Here is a 16,125-nt window from a genome sequence, read left to right as displayed (position 1 = left end):
CAGTCAGAGCCTGATTCTGTACTTGCTCACTGCATAAACACACAAATAAATGTGTATTCATGAGAAAAGTAAAAAACAGAAAAGATCTATGTTTTCCACTGTGTCTACATGGCTAAACGAGGTACAGAATGATAGAAAATCAGATCAGGCTTTCCCTCTCCCTGAGGAAAACTTACTTGTAATCCTGTCCAGCTCTTTCCTTCATTAAATTATTTAGGCGTGAAATTTCCTTTTGCAGTGAATCAATTGTTTCCTTCGTTTTCTGTTCCCTTTCATAGACTTTATCCACCATTTTCCAGGCCTTTTCAAGCTCCTAGGAATTAAATGGAAAATAATTACATAAATTAAATTGTGTTTAAAAATAACCACAAATTAGAAATTAATTGCCTTGCACTTTACTTAGTTGAGAAAATAGATTTTTGGGCCTTTTCATGATTAGGTTCACAACAGTCCCCTTCACTTGGTATCTTTTGTTTTGGCTGAGGGCATGGACTCAGTGAGGCTTTGATCACGTGAGTACCACCAATATCAGTAAAAACTTACTGACAATTCAGTGCCCACAAAACTATTATCTACTTAAATAACTTATGTCTGTAAATTCCTATTAGGACAATAAGCATCCAATTTGATTTAGATGAGAAAAAGATATTATTCAGCTTTTCTTCCTCTTTGTTCATTTTCATCTGTGAGGACTTAGTGTAATTTGATTTTAACTCATTTTTTAGACAAGGCACTTTTCTTATGCCAAATTTTAACACATGGAGTTACTTAAATGACAGATTTGTGTGCTTCTCACAAGCTTAGGGTTTGATACCCACAAAGAGGATAGGGGAGGAGGATTCATTTCATTGTATGACTTCCTCTGCATCTCTCTCCCTTGAATCAGATCCTTATTAAAAAAAAAAAAAAAAAAAAAAAAAAAAAAAAAAAAAAAAAAAGCAGCTTATTCCTTGCCAGGTACAAATGAAGCTCCTACCATTTCTGGAATCCTGTGCTAAAAGAAATACAGAAATTCAGCAAGTGACTGGATGGGAAGGAAAGTTCCTGAAGTCTCAGTAAATCATGAAGATACTACTTTTACACTAGACATCCCTGAGCTTCAAATCACAGCATGATGCTCTTTCCTCAGCTGGCTCCTATCAGAGTTCTGGACTTCATGATCTTGTACAGATTTAGACCCCAAGTGTGGCTGTGCAGTTTTACATTAGCTCTAGGGTCTCCCCAAGGAAAGCCAAATAGAAGCATCATTATATCAGGCCATAACAGCCCTTTCAGCTCCTACTTGCATCATATGAAACTGGGGCAGGAGAAAAATAATTTGAAAAAATACTTTAGAAACCATCTCCACAAGGAAGAAAATTAAATCATTTCATTTATATCACATTGTTTACAGAAAAAACCCTATTTAATGTTAAACTCTAAATTATGACACCTATGTTATGTAATATTGTTAATATACTTATGGAACCCTTAAAAATCAAATATATGTAATATTTAGCTGCTTACTGCCTAAATTTAAAACTCAAACTATAGAACTAGCAGAAGTAACAGTCTACAGGATTTTGCTGAAAAATAACACAAAGTATAACATCTGTAGCCTCTTCAAACTGCAGAGGGAATACATTTCCATTTTATTTATTCAACTAGCTCAGCATATCCAAATTTGAGAAACCATCTGGAACATAAAGATGAGGAATCTTTCCTCTTCCTTTTTTTCCACACATACTAATAAAGAGGTAAACAATGGGCTTTCCTTGCTCAGAAATTCTGAAATTACAGTCAATTAAACTCACTACCTACAAACAGTATTTTCATTACTTAAAAAATTACTTAGCCTGAAAATGTGCTTTTTCACTTATGTATCAAGCATTTCTAAACAGTTTTATATATAAAATAAATTTTTATGTCATACCTTTTGAGTTCTAATTTTCATTCAATGCAGCAATGATCATACATAAAGAATTAATTATTATCTAATAAATTATACGTTTTCATTCATTAATATCTTACACACAATGCTAAATTCTGAAATTTAAATAAGTGCATGTTGGGCTGAAATAATGGCACGAAGACACAGTGTACCATATTGACTAGCAGAAAAGCATAAAAGACAGCTGTAAATAAACATGTTTCAGATTTGTCAACCAGTAAGAGTCAACCACCCTTTCTCTAGAAAAATGTAAATTGAAAATAAGATTAAAGCTGATTACTTACATCAGAGCTGCCTGCTGGCTGATTAGACTCTGATGAAAATTGGTGAATTAAATCATTACAATTGGAGTTTTGGGGAATAGAACTGGGGAATAAAATCAATTAGCCTCTGAAAGGTTTTAGTGGCTTCAGAGTGTCTTTTATTCTGATGAATATTTGCAAAAGTGATCTACTGAAGTCAGTGAGGCCATTCAGATAAGCACTGATTTAAGGTCACTCTAAGCTGTGCTTTTTGAACTTTATCTTTGGCCTGTAAAAACTACTGTATTGAATTTGTATTGATAATACCAATTTTTATCAATAAAGAAGACACGGGTGATGGCTGCACTAATAAGCAAAATCTAAATAAGAATTTTCTACAGACTTCAGCATCAGCAAAAATGAGCTTCATTGTAGTTGCTCCTTGGTTGTGTCTTCTGTTGTAAGAGCAGATCAATAGATCTGTTATTTTCAGCAATAGAAAAGAGCAAAATTTTTATGATGGAAGTCTTCATAGAATAAATATTCACGTTGTTATTCAGTGTGAAAGATTGCAGTGTGTCAGCAACACAGGGTAATTGCAGTACAAGACAGGTAGGCAATGCACGGCAGTCTGCTGCACAGTTAAAGGCAGTACCCTGGATGTTTGCTGTTAGAATAATTCAAAAATCTTTGAAGTACTGAACACTGGAACTTGTGAAGCAGGACTTATAAAGTGTGACTGCTTTACTTTGCTTTCATTAAATACCCCAAAAGATCACATCCGTTTCATTGCTCAGAAACTGAGAATGAATGAAATGTTTTCTTATTATATTGGATTGATATGCCTGGAATTGAAAATTTGGTAATTCCAAGAAGAGCAGTACCAGCTCCTATAAATTCCTCTTCTAGCATTCTTCCAGTGCAGACTCATGGATCAGTGTCCCTAGCCATGAAAAACAGAATTGTGTTCCCTTCATGATTAGCTTGGCCCTTTGCTCCTTTGATATTTCTGTAAACAGCAGATTGCTATGTCCAGTTTATTAAAACTACAAACCAGATCCTTTAACTGCCACCTGACAGTTAACAGCTATTGCTTATCACTGACCCACCTCCTACCAGCCACTGATCTGTGTGCTTAACCCCTGCCCTAAACAAACCCTACTGACTGCAAACAGGCTTCACATGGAGAAAATTTTTTCTTCTGCAACTTTTATTTCTTACCCTAATGACCCATCAAGTCACCAAGATGCAGAGCTTTAATTTGGAGCAACTATTCCATTTTTACAGCAACTGTTCAATTTTTACAAGAACAGCCCCATCAGGACTCTTTTATGGTTTATAAATAACTAAATTGTGGGACAGATTGTTTGTTTAATTTAGCACTGAAGAATATCATCTTGGCTACTTTAGCACTTGAACTTCCTTCAACACTTAGCTTGGATACATGGGAAACATATTGTTTGAATGATAACAAAATTGTAGTGAAATACTACAACTCTTATAGAGCTTTCCTTCAGAAAGAAGAATAATATGGAACATAAAGGGTTTATCAAGCAAAACCTCAAACAAGACATGAACATTTTAAACAATATCAAAATAATTCCTGAACCTTTAAGAGGACTAATTCTCATAACCAAACTGAAAAAGAATCAGCTGCATACTTGACTCACAACACAGCACTAGAAATTAAATGTCCCATGTTGTGCATTGCACATCACTTCTTGCAGGATCATATTGTAAAGCAGCTTTTTCACTAGAAATTCACTTAATGGGTTCAAAGTAGGCAGTATGGTTCAGTCATACCCTGCTTGAGCTTCAAATTAGCTGCTGAAATTGGAAAGGCTCTTATTTTCCCAACATTTCCACTCCTTAGTTTTATGATGTTACCAAGATGTCTCCTCAGTTTAGGAACATCTTGAAGGATCACCTCTCCTAATGTTCACACACAGAGTATTGCCATGTGATAGCAAAAAGGAAATTGTAAGGCTCATCGTGGTTCCTGATGCTCATCTACCAGGTTTTGATTAGCAGCAGTGAAAATTAACAAGATTTTCCACACCTTTCCTCCTCCTTGAAGAGGCTTTGGGCAGTACCACGGGTTTGCAAGCTGTGGCCATAGGATGACAGTGCTGCTATTTATATTTACTCTGAATGTATTTTCTTCATAATTCTAAGGACAAGAAACTCCATTTCAAAGAACTTCTATTTCTGTAGTGCTCAAAAATCACTCTGGATTGCTACACTGATTTTACTTTACTGGAACAAACCACTTTATTGTAAGGCATGGAAGTTTCCCAAATAAGTGCTAAATTAAAGCCTATCTAGGTATCACAAAGCTAAGTTTTTAAACCATCAGAATGAAGAAGTTCCACATGCAACTTTAGGTTTCTGACAGTGAAAATTCACTGTAAGCCTAAAAACATCAACTGTTTTTAGTGAGTCAAGCACTTTGATTTGACAGAGTTTAAATCAATAATAACAAACAACACATCAGAGTAAATTGGTGAAATCACACTGAAATGCTATATAGGATTCCTTTTCAAAAGCACTGTGAAACATTTATTTATATAAGTTGTCACTTCCATAACCTAAAATCCATACTTCAAAAAAAAGTAGATTTTTTTTTTTTTATGTTCTGGCAATAGTTAACATCCAAGCAATCCTTCAAAAGATATAATGAATCAAAACCAGTACATTAAATTGAAAAGGTGCCATTTTACAGAGGGAATGCTTAAACAAAAATTATTAGTAAGTATTGAAAGCTGGCGGAGTTGGTTTAATGCAAATAAACACAGAAATTGACTGAAACCTGTAAATATACCAGGCTGAGCAAACAAAGCAAAGCAGAGGTTAAACAATGGGAGATGCCAGCTCTATGCTTAATCCTCCAGCTAGTTCTCTACATAAAATCAAGTGTTCTTGCAGGTGCTTTTCTTATTACCATGTTTTTCATTAACAATTCCAGATCATACTTCATTCTATTCAAAACTTTACCGACTTCAACGATGATATAGTTTCCCCATCATCATGAGTGAGTTTGGTGAGCACAGCTACTTTGGATGACTTCTCCACAAGCTCAGCACTCAGCTTCCTGCATTTCTCCATGAGATGCTTTTCATTTTCACGAGACTTCTTCATAATAGCAAGAAGCTTCTCATATTCGACACGGAATTTTTCCAGAGCTTCATCTCTACTCAGGATACTGATGAATTCTTGGGAGTCCTTTTCAAGTGCTTCAAAGGCACTTTCTTCTAGATATGGTTTGTCAGACTCTTCCTGAGTGAAATAATCAACAAACAGGAAGAATTCAACATCTCACTTATGACCCCAGTATACAAAAAAGTAATATACTGAGTGTATCACAGCTACAAGAAATCATGACAAAATTTTCTGTAATAACAGTTCTTTTGCTAGCATATAATATGTATGTTGTAAGCTATTTTTCAAACACATCTCCCCCAATTTTACTGAAATAACTTGTGCTTTACCAGCCAGAGTTCTTATAATTGAGTCCCACAACTGCTTTAAAGACAAGTCTATAAAATACCATCATTGTGATAGTGTTTGAATAATGCATCAACCATCGAGGAAACCCAGTATTTTAACCCTAATTCTGCCCAGTTCTCTACTCTCTAAAGTCTGATTACTTTATGATTTCTATCCAGATAGTGCCAGAGACATGCAGACAAGCACATCTCAAAGCTCCAGTAATGCCAACACAATTCAGCCCTTCCTCTGTGGGAAATGCTACTGTTAAGCCTTACACAGAAGACATTTTTCAGCTAGCCCAGTTCTGATGCCAAATCCTTGCAAGTGCACCTCTGAGGTGGTCTCACTAGGATAGGGAAGGAGCTCTCCTGTCAGCAGGAAAACCTCAAGGGCAACTTTAACGCTGAGCCCGTGCTCCGGCCAGCATCAAAGAACAATCGGAGCTGTGAGCTGAAACTTAGTGCCTCCCTCCTTCAAACCTGCTCTGGGACTCACAGCTTCCTTCTCATTTCATCCTCCTCTCCTAGCCACAGAATCACAAAATGGTTTGGGTTGGAAAGGACCTTAAAGATCATCTTATTCCAACTCCCTGTCATGGACCTTCCACTAGACCATGTTGCTCAGAGCTCCATCCTACCTGGCCTTTGACACTTCCAGGGATGGGCAACTTCTCTGGGCAACCTGTGCCAGTTTCTCACCACCCTCACAGTAAAGAATTGTCTCCTAATATCTAATCTAATCTAAACCTACTCTCAGTTTGAATCTGCTCCCCTCTGTCCTGCCCTGTCCCCATACATGCTCTTGTGAAAAGTCCCTCTCCAGCTCTCTTGCAGGCTCCCTTCAGGTACTTCAGTCTTGATCTTGTTCATGTTTGTGATTGTAGAGTTAAAAGACAAGCAGTAATGAGGGGGAGGCTGGGCAGAAATCACACCCACGATCTTATACGTAGCAGCTGCTCCTAAAATTTAAGAGTTACTGCTGCCTGGGTACAAGTAGCTGATTGCTCCTACTTTCAGCACAGGACCTAACTGAGCTCTGCTCACACAGAGACACAGAAACATGGAATACGGCTATAGATGATACACGGGTGATGTTGTCGGGCTTATCCTGAGGTGCAGCCTTCGTCCTGTCCAGGGGCCAGGAAGGGAAGGGAGGGGCAGGTTGCAGGTTACCTCAGCCATGCTGCCGGCGGGTGGAGGTGGCGGGCGCGGCGCAGCGGGTCGGTGTCAGCGCCGGTGCCGGCACGGGTGGCGGTGCCGGGGCTGTGCCGGTGCCGGGCGGTGCCGGTGCCGGGCGGTGCCGGTGCCGGGCGGTGGCGGAGGCGGCCCGGGCCCGCGGCGGTGCCGAGGCCGCTGCTGGCAGCCAGCGCCGCTCTGGTTTCGTAGCAACGGCGGCTGCGGGCGGCGCCGCGCTGGGCCCGGGGCCACCCTCAGCCACGGGCCGGCGGCGGCCGCCTACGGGCATAGCCCCGCTGCCTGCTTGTCCTCCAACAACTGTGTGTTCGTCTTGCTGCTGAAGTCCGGCCGTCGGGGATTTTAACCAAGGGCACCCAGGAATGTTTCCCCTCTGGCCCAAAAGGCTCCCGGAGCAGAGCAGCCGAGCGCGGCCGGCAGGGTGGGCCAGCTCAATCACAGAATTGTTTAGGGTTGGACGGACCTCCGGTATCATCCAGTCCAGCCGCCCTGCCAAGGCAGGGTCCCACCCAGACAGGTGGGTTTTTGAATGATTCCACCGAGGGAGATCTCACGACCTCCCTAGGCAGCCTGTTCCAGCGCTTTGCCACTCTCAATGTAAAGAATTTCTTCCTCATGAAGTGGAACGTCTTGTGGTTTAGTTTATGGCCATTGCTCCTTGTCCTGCTGCTGGGCACCACTGAAAAGAGCCTGGCACCATGCCCTTGGCACCTGCCTTTGAGACATTTACATGCATTGATGAGATCTCCTCTCAGTCTTCTCTGTTCTGTCAGACTGAACGGGCCCAGCTCCTGCAGTCTCTCATCATTCAAAAGATGCTCCACACCCATCATCATCTTCGTGGCCTCCACTGGACCCTTTCCAGCAGCTTCTTGTCTTTCTTGTACTGAGTCCACTCAAGGCAGATCTTGTGGAAGGCCTTTGTACTCCCAGGCTGCACAAACAGGGATTTGTGCAGTCTGGGAGTACAAATCATAGAACCACAGAATACATTGGATAGGAAGGGACCTTAAAGATCATGTCATTTCAATCCCATTGCCATAGGGATTGGCACACCTTCCACTATCCCAGGTTGCTCAGAGCTCCATCCAGCCTGCAATGGAACACTTCCAGGGATGGGGCATCCACAACCTCATCACCTCACAGTGGTTGTTCTGTGAGGTAAGACCCATCAGGGATGCTTCTACCATCACTCCACAGGTCCCTTTTTATCAATCCTCTCTATCACATCAGAGAGAAGATTCAATCCTGTATCACTGCTGGGAACAGCACACAGCATGAAGCTTGTTATCCAGCTTATCCAGTTTATTAAGGACATAGACATGTCCTCTTGTCTCTTTTCCTGGTAAAAACTGTTTCACCACCTCATTGGTGTCTGTTCTTCTCTGTCCTGCCACCACTGAGGGACACTTCACACACAGAGGCAGAGAAAGCTGTAACTCCTGTCTCCACACCTGGTTTGTAAGAAAGCACAGATGGTGACAGAGCTATGCCCAAAGTGCTGCCTCCCTTGGCTTTTATTACCACAGGTAGTTAAGTAAGGTCTCTGAACAGAAAGGAAAGGGTAGGTAGGAGTGAGGGAGAAGAGGCTGGTGGGTAGTGACAGTAGGAAAAAGTCTTGGATCATCAGTGCTTGCTTCAGCATCCTTGGTGATGAGTTTCTGGGAGACTGCCAGGAGAGCTACAGGGCAGGACTAATTGCTGACGCTAACAAGTGCTGTAAATCCCTGGCTTTCCTTAGCACAGCCAAGAAGGCTTTCTCCAAGAGGAAAGAGAGCAGGAGCAATCTCAAGAGCCATGGCAAGCAGGTAGTGACAAGCAGAGGTACAGGGAGGGTGGGTCAGTACTGGAGCCTGGAGGCTACCTCAGAAGCTGTGTAAGTCATGTGCAAACCCAGGTGATTTGCCATTTTTACCTGCCCAGGTTTACTGCGAAGTGCCTGCAGCAGACCCAGCTTTACTTGGACTGCTGGCAGGCAGGTCACGCTGGAGCAGTTGTGGTTGAAGTTGCTTCTAAATGTGCTCCCAGCCCAGCCAGAGAGAAATTAGAATTTCTCTGCCATTTCCTGTCAGGAGTCTAAATTTAGACTGTCCAAAGAACAGAAACAAATTTGTGACCCAGGTCTCTCAGGAAATGACATTCAGAGTTGAAAAAAATAACTTTTGTATAAGGTTGAGCAGGAGGACCATGAGAAGAAAAGGCTGTTGAACAGAATAAGGTAACTCCCCTATTAAAATGTCAGAACAAAGCTTTGCAAACCAGTTGCAAAGGGCTTGTAAACGTGCCCAAACTCGCCTTTACACAGCCCCAAGCACTGCTGCTCAGACTCAAAGGGAACCTGAACTGATAAGTGGATTGAATCTTTTGTTCTTTGTTTTCTGTACTTGTATGCCTGTTCTCTCTTATGCCCAAACTGACCCTGAAGTATTCCCATGGGGTTTAGTTGAACAGAAGCTGGAGCCGAATCAAGTAATTTATGGATTTGTTTCCACTGAAAGCAAATTGCTTGGCTTAGTTTTCCTACATGCAATATGCTCATTTTTCCCTGAGCACTTTTGAAGTGATCTGGTCTGTGCATTTAGGCTGTGAGGGGACTCACTCATACCTGTTGGGGGGAAATATTATCTGTGATTATAAGCTGTGCTCCAGTCAGCCTCAGAGTGGAGATCTTCCTTGCAAACCAAAGGTACAGACATGTCCCATCAGAGGAGAGGCTGGTACACAGTGTTTCTTTGGACCACACATTTGCCATGGTACAAGGAGGCCATGATGTGAAGCACATCATTCCTTGGACTTCCTTGTCTCTTCTGGATCAAATCTTTGCCCATCAAATACTAGCCTATTAGTAAAAGCCCATGCTCACATTTCACAAAATAAGGTTTATAAGACAATTCAGTTCCATCAGCTGCCAGCCAGTAAAAATGTCCTAAAATGTTTTAATGTTGCCCATGGGCAGTTCTGCCTTGATTGATATCTGGGTGAGTAATCATAGGAAGCAGCTTTTAAGGATGGGAGTAGAAGTGAGATTTTGTGGTTTAAAGTGAAAAATGTTCTTTTAAAACCAAACTGCTTATGGCACCTGGGTAACAGACATCTCTTTGGCAATGCCTGTGTCTCTGTGAGACATCCTAAGGAAAGGCAAACAGCCTGTCCTGGACTCTCAATATAGTTCTTGCCATTTGCTAACCAGGTGAATTCAACACATGAACTCCAAGTGCCTTCCACTGGTTTCCAACCACTCCCTGAGCCCTCAGCTTGTGGTTTTAATATTTTATTACAGGCTCTGTCAAAGCAGTGGAATTAGTGGTGAGTTGATAGCAACCACTGATCTACAGCATAGCCTCAGGAGCCATTTGCCCTTAGAAAATGTCTTGGTCTAAGGTTATTATTGCTGTGCAGGAGCTGAATGTCTTCTAAGGGGCGGTGTTGGGTGTTCACTGTTAAGCAGCCACAGAAAAGAGTTTCTCTCTTTCCAAGCTGATCTGTATACAGGTATATACAGGGGTATAAAGATGTAGTTTAGCAAAATGATCTAAAAATTTATCCAGTATTCAAGCAGCAGGATTGTGTGTTTGTTCACCAGCCATTTTTAATGCAATGTCTTTGCAGTGTTTTCTCTGTGGTGAAGAAATGAGACTTTAGGCACCTGTAACAGCTTTGCTGCTGCTCAGGGAGGAGTTGACTCTCATAGGACCCTACCTGGTAAACAGCTTTATTTATTACTTGTCTTTTTTTAGAATTGGGGGCGTCTGTGTGTAACGTGTTAGCTCAGAAGCAAAACTAGTACAGAGATGAATCTTGGCAATGCAGCCAAGATGGGCAGTAACATCAGAACTCTCCAGACTAAGGTCTTCCTTGATGGACAATGCTGTACTTAAACCGCTGCTTCTATAGCAGGACACTGTTGAATTTGTATAGATCTTCTCATGCAGCTTTATTTATAATAAAGGAAGTCTTGTACAAAATCTAAATGAGCATGAAGTCTCTTTTGTTTCCAGCTCCCTGCAAAATGTTTCTAAGAGAGCAGAAGGAAGGAGTGGGGGTGTTTCCAGTGTGATCCCAGCACAGTGAGCCCAGCAGCAAGAATCCCTGGAGAAATGATTCCAGAATAAACTGCAACATGAACATAAAGTGGGATAGCTATTCCAGAATAATGCCAGGGATGTCATTCTTCTTGAGGATATGAATCCACAGGAAATCAAAGTAATTATTCTGAATATGTCTGCTCAAAAACACCCTTTTGTGGCAAGTCCTAAATAATGCTGATAGATTTTGCCCTTATGGGCTGAACGAGAAATCTGAATTTCCATTTCACCCAGAGGAATCCTTTTACCTGCTTATTTTATGGGTATCCACAGCCAAGTTCAGACTGTATTTAGAAACTCTGTGAGGAAATAACTTGCAATAGTTAGATCTGCTTCCAAATAACATGAAATATGGTGCTGGTTGTATCCAAGATGTTGACTTATTCTTTCTGCTGTGAACATAAGTAAGTTGAAAATATTTTCTTCCAGTTTTTCATATTTCACTTCCACAATATAAGCAGCAAAATATATATACATACTGCAGCTCCCTAGTTTTTAAAGCCAAGATTCTGCACTATGAACAATAATAATTAAAAAATTATTGATTTTTTGTTATTGTGTTTTGATTTTTTTTGTTTGCTTTTTTGTTGTTGTTGTTGATACACAGACAGAACCTTTGCTTCTGGAGATGAACTGACTCAGTTAATAAACTTGAAACCATCACAGAGTAGAGTAGATCCAAGGACTGGCATAACAGGTCTTATTCAAGGCCTCCAACTGCAGATTGAGAACCAACAGGTGCTAAAGGAGTTTATGGTAAACATTCCTTACTTCTTAACAGTTAACAGTTCAGCACAGCTAAGAAAGATCACAGATGCTGCAAAGGCAGGGCAAAAAGTCGAGGAGGAAGACACGACTTGCAGGGGAAGATATGAGAGCCATGGCACGGATACTGGAAAAAAAAGAAAAAATCTTCGGCGAGCTCAAACCCACCAAAAGGCATGGGATGCTGTCAAGTGCTGGGACTTGGTCCAAAGGTTGCCCAATTGATTCCCATTGAAATCGCGAGATTTCGTTTCCCTTCCCGAAAGGGAATTTCGGGAAGGGAAACGAAATCTCGCGACCCTGAAAAGAAAGGCTTACAAACGCTCTGGAAAGGAGATATGATCAAATGAAGTGCGGCTGACAAAAATCCCAAAAGCCAGAAAATCGGGATATTTAGTGACTACAAGAAAATGGCGTGGGAGGAAATGTGGTGCAGTGCAAGGAGCAAAAGTTAGCAAAACTAAGCACCCAGATGCTGCAAAGTGACGGCAAAAAGTCGAGGAAGAAGACACAACTCGGAGGGGAAGATATGAGAGCCAAGGCATGGTTGCTGAAGAAAAAAAAAAAAAAAATTTGCAAATTTAGTGACTACTAGAAAATGGGCTAGGATTCTAGGATGTGCAGTGCAAAGGACCAAAAGATGCCAAAACTAAGCTCACAGATGCTGCAAAGGCAGGGCAAAAAGTCGAGGAGGAAGACACGACTTGCAGGGGAAGATATGAGAGCCATGGCACGGATACTGGAAAAAAAAGAAAAAAATCTTCGGCGAGCTCAAACCCACCAAAAGGCATGGGATGCTGTCAAGTGCTGGGACTTGGTCCAAAGGTTGCCCAATTGATTCCCATTGAAATCGCGAGATTTCGTTTCCCTTCCCGAAAGGGAATGGAAACGAAATCTCGCGACCCTGAAAAGAAAGGCTTACAAACGCTCTGGAAAGGAGATATGATCAAATGAAGTGCGGCTGACAAAAATCCCAAAAGCCAGAAAATCGGGATATTTAGTGACTACAAGAAAATGGCGTGGGAGGAAATGTGGTGCAGTGCAAGGAGCAAAAGTTAGCAAAACTAAGCACCCAGATGCTGCAAAGTGACGGCAAAAAGTCGAGGAAGAAGACACAACTCGGAGGGGAAGATATGAGAGCCAAGGCATGGTTGCTGAAGAAAAAAAAAAAAAAAATTTGCAAATTTAGTGACTACTAGAAAATGGGCTAGGATTCTAGGATGTGCAGTGCAAAGGACCAAAAGATGCCAAAACTAAGCTCACAGATGCTGCAAAGGCAGGGCAAAAAGTCGAGGAGGAAGACACGACTTGCAGGGGAAGATATGAGAGCCATGGCACGGATACTGGAAAAAAAAGAAAAAAATCTTCGGCGAGCTCAAACCCACCAAAAGGCATGGGATGCTGTCAAGTGCTGGGACTTGGTCCAAAGGTTGCCCAATTGATTCCCATTGAAATCGCGAGATTTCGTTTCCCTTCCCGAAAGGGAATTTCGGGAAGGGAAACGAAATCTCGCGACCCTGAAAAGAAAGGCTTACAAACGCTCTGGAAAGGAGATATGATCAAATGAAGTGCGGCTGACAAAAATCCCAAAAGCCAGAAAATCGGGATATTTAGTGACTACAAGAAAATGGCGTGGGAGGAAATGTGGTGCAGTGCAAGGAGCAAAAGTTAGCAAAACTAAGCACCCAGATGCTGCAAAGTGACGGCAAAAAGTCGAGGAAGAAGACACAACTCGGAGGGGAAGATATGAGAGCCAAGGCATGGTTGCTGAAGAAAAAAAAAAAAAAAATTTGCAAATTTAGTGACTACTAGAAAATGGGCTAGGATTCTAGGATGTGCAGTGCAAAGGACCAAAAGATGCCAAAACTAAGCTCACAGATGCTGCAAAGGCAGGGCAAAAAGTCGAGGAGGAAGACACGACTTGCAGGGGAAGATATGAGAGCCATGGCACGGATACTGGGAAAAAAAGAAAAAAATCTTCGGCGAGCTCAAACCCACCAAAAGGCATGGGATGCTGTCAAGTGCTGGGACTTGGTCCAAAGGTTGCCCAATTGATTCCCATTGAAATCGCGAGATTTCGTTTCCCTTCCCGAAAGGGAAACGAAATCTCGCGACCCTGAAAAGAAAGGCTTACAAACGCTCTGGAAAGGAGATATGATCAAATGAAGTGCGGCTGACAAAAATCCCAAAAGCCAGAAAATCGGGATATTTAGTGACTACAAGAAAATGGCGTGGGAGGAAATGTGGTGCAGTGCAAGGAGCAAAAGTTAGCAAAACTAAACACCCAGATGCTGCAAAGTGACGGCAAAAAGTCGAGGAAGAAGACACAACTCGGAGGGGAAGATATGAGAGCCAAGGCATGGTTGCTGAAGAAAAAAAAAAAAAAATTTGCAAATTTAGTGACTACTAGAAAATGGGCTAGGATTCTAGGATGTGCAGTGCAAAGGACCAAAAGATGCCAAAACTAAGCTCACAGATGCTGCAAAGGCAGGGCAAAAAGTCGAGGAGGAAGACACGACTTGCAGGGGAAGATATGAGAGCCATGGCACGGATACTGGAAAAAAAAGAAAAAAATCTTCGGCGAGCTCAAACCCACCAAAAGGCATGGGATGCTGTCAAGTGCTGGGACTTGGTCCAAAGGTTGTCCAATTGATTCCCATTGAAATCGCGAGATTTCGTTTCCCTTCCCGAAAGGGAATTTCGGGAAGGGAAACGAAATCTCGCGACCCTGAAAAGAAAGGCTTACAAACGCTCTGGAAAGGAGATATGATCAAATGAAGTGCGGCTGACAAAAATCCCAAAAGCCAGAAAATCGGGATATTTAGTGACTACAAGAAAATGGCGTGGGAGGAAATGTGGTGCAGTGCAAGGAGCAAAAGTTAGCAAAACTAAGCACCCAGATGCTGCAAAGTGACGGCAAAAAGTCGAGGAAGAAGACACAACTCGGAGGGGAAGATATGAGAGCCAAGGCATGGTTGCTGAAGAAAAAAAAAAAAAAAATTTGCAAATTTAGTGACTACTAGAAAATGGGCTAGGATTCTAGGATGTGCAGTGCAAAGGACCAAAAGATGCCAAAACTAAGCTCACAGATGCTGCAAAGGCAGGGCAAAAAGTCGAGGAGGAAGACACGACTTGCAGGGGAAGATATGAGAGCCATGGCACGGATACTGGGAAAAAAAGAAAAAAATCTTCGGCGAGCTCAAACCCACCAAAAGGCATGGGATGCTGTCAAGTGCTGGGACTTGGTCCAAAGGTTGCCCAATTGATTCCCATTGAAATCGCGAGATTTCGTTTCCCTTCCCGAAAGGGAATGGAAACGAAATCTCGCGACCCTGAAAAGAAAGGCTTACAAACGCTCTGGAAAGGAGATATGATCAAATGAAGTGCGGCTGACAAAAATCCCAAAAGCCAGAAAATCGGGATATTTAGTGACTACAAGAAAATGGCGTGGGAGGAAATGTGGTGCAGTGCAAGGAGCAAAAGTTAGCAAAACTAAGCACCCAGATGCTGCAAAGTGACGGCAAAAAGTCGAGGAAGAAGACACAACTCGGAGGGGAAGATATGAGAGCCAAGGCATGGTTGCTGAAGAAAAAAAAAAAAAAAAATTTGCAAATTTAGTGACTACTAGAAAATGGGCTAGGATTCTAGGATGTGCAGTGCAAAGGACCAAAAGATGCCAAAACTAAGCTCACAGATGCTGCAAAGGCAGGGCAAAAAGTCGAGGAGGAAGACACGACTTGCAGGGGAAGATATGAGAGCCATGGCACGGATACTGGAAAAAAAAGAAAAAAATCTTCGGCGAGCTCAAACCCACCAAAAGGCATGGGATGCTGTCAAGTGCTGGGACTTGGTCCAAAGGTTGCCCAATTGATTCCCATTGAAATCGCGAGATTTCGTTTCCCTTCCCGAAAGGGAATTTCGGGAAGGGAAACGAAATCTCGCGACCCTGAAAAGAAAGGCTTACAAACGCTCTGGAAAGGAGATATGATCAAATGAAGTGCGGCTGACAAAAATCCCAAAAGCCAGAAAATCGGGATATTTAGTGACTACAAGAAAATGGCGTGGGAGGAAATGTGGTGCAGTGCAAGGAGCAAAAGTTAGCAAAACTAAGCACCCAGATGCTGCAAAGTGACGGCAAAAAGTCGAGGAAGAAGACACAACTCGGAGGGGAAGATATGAGAGCCAAGGCATGGTTGCTGAAGAAAAAAAAAAAAAAAATTTGCAAATTTAGTGACTACTAGAAAATGGGCTAGGATTCTAGGATGTGCAGTGCAAAGGACCAAAAGATGCCAAAACTAAGCTCACAGATGCTGCAAAGGCAGGGCAAAAAGTCGAGGAGGAAGACACGACTTGCAGGGGAAGATATGAGAGCCATGGCACGGATACTGGGAAAAAAAGAAAAAAATCTTCGGCGAGCTCAA

At 42.1% G+C, this 16,125-nt stretch overlaps 1 protein-coding gene and 1 long non-coding RNA gene across 7 annotated transcripts in view; one reads left to right on the top strand and one right to left on the bottom strand.

The window, feature by feature from the left end:
* The window catches only part of CFAP58 (cilia and flagella associated protein 58), a 57,336-nt gene extending 50,362 nt beyond the window's left edge, over nucleotides 1-6,974 (bottom strand). For all 6 annotated transcript variants that reach the window (XR_010367534.1, XR_010367535.1, XM_064431242.1 and 3 more), the window contains exons 1-3: nucleotides 6,834-6,974; nucleotides 5,167-5,448; nucleotides 177-313 (exon numbers count right to left, since the gene is read on the bottom strand). Coding sequence is in view for 4 of the 6 variants with exons in the window: in XM_064431242.1 (XP_064287312.1) it covers nucleotides 177-313; nucleotides 5,167-5,448; nucleotides 6,834-6,842 (428 nt within the window). In the remaining 2 variants the exon portion in view is untranslated. The remainder of the gene's footprint in view (nucleotides 1-176; nucleotides 314-5,166; nucleotides 5,449-6,833) is intronic.
* A 123-nt stretch (nucleotides 6,975-7,097) lies between these two features.
* On the top strand, nucleotides 7,098-10,825 carry LOC135306777 (uncharacterized). Its single transcript, XR_010367536.1, has 2 exons — nucleotides 7,098-8,199; nucleotides 10,464-10,825. It is a non-coding gene; the product is annotated as an uncharacterized LOC135306777 (long non-coding RNA).
* The last annotated feature ends 5,300 nt before the right edge of the window (nucleotides 10,826-16,125 follow it).

The sequence above is a fragment of the Passer domesticus genome, chromosome 8 (genome assembly GCF_036417665.1).
Source record: "Passer domesticus isolate bPasDom1 chromosome 8, bPasDom1.hap1, whole genome shotgun sequence".
Lineage (NCBI taxonomy): Eukaryota > Metazoa > Chordata > Aves > Passeriformes > Passeridae > Passer > Passer domesticus.
This window is presented reverse-complemented; position numbering and strand designations above follow the sequence as displayed.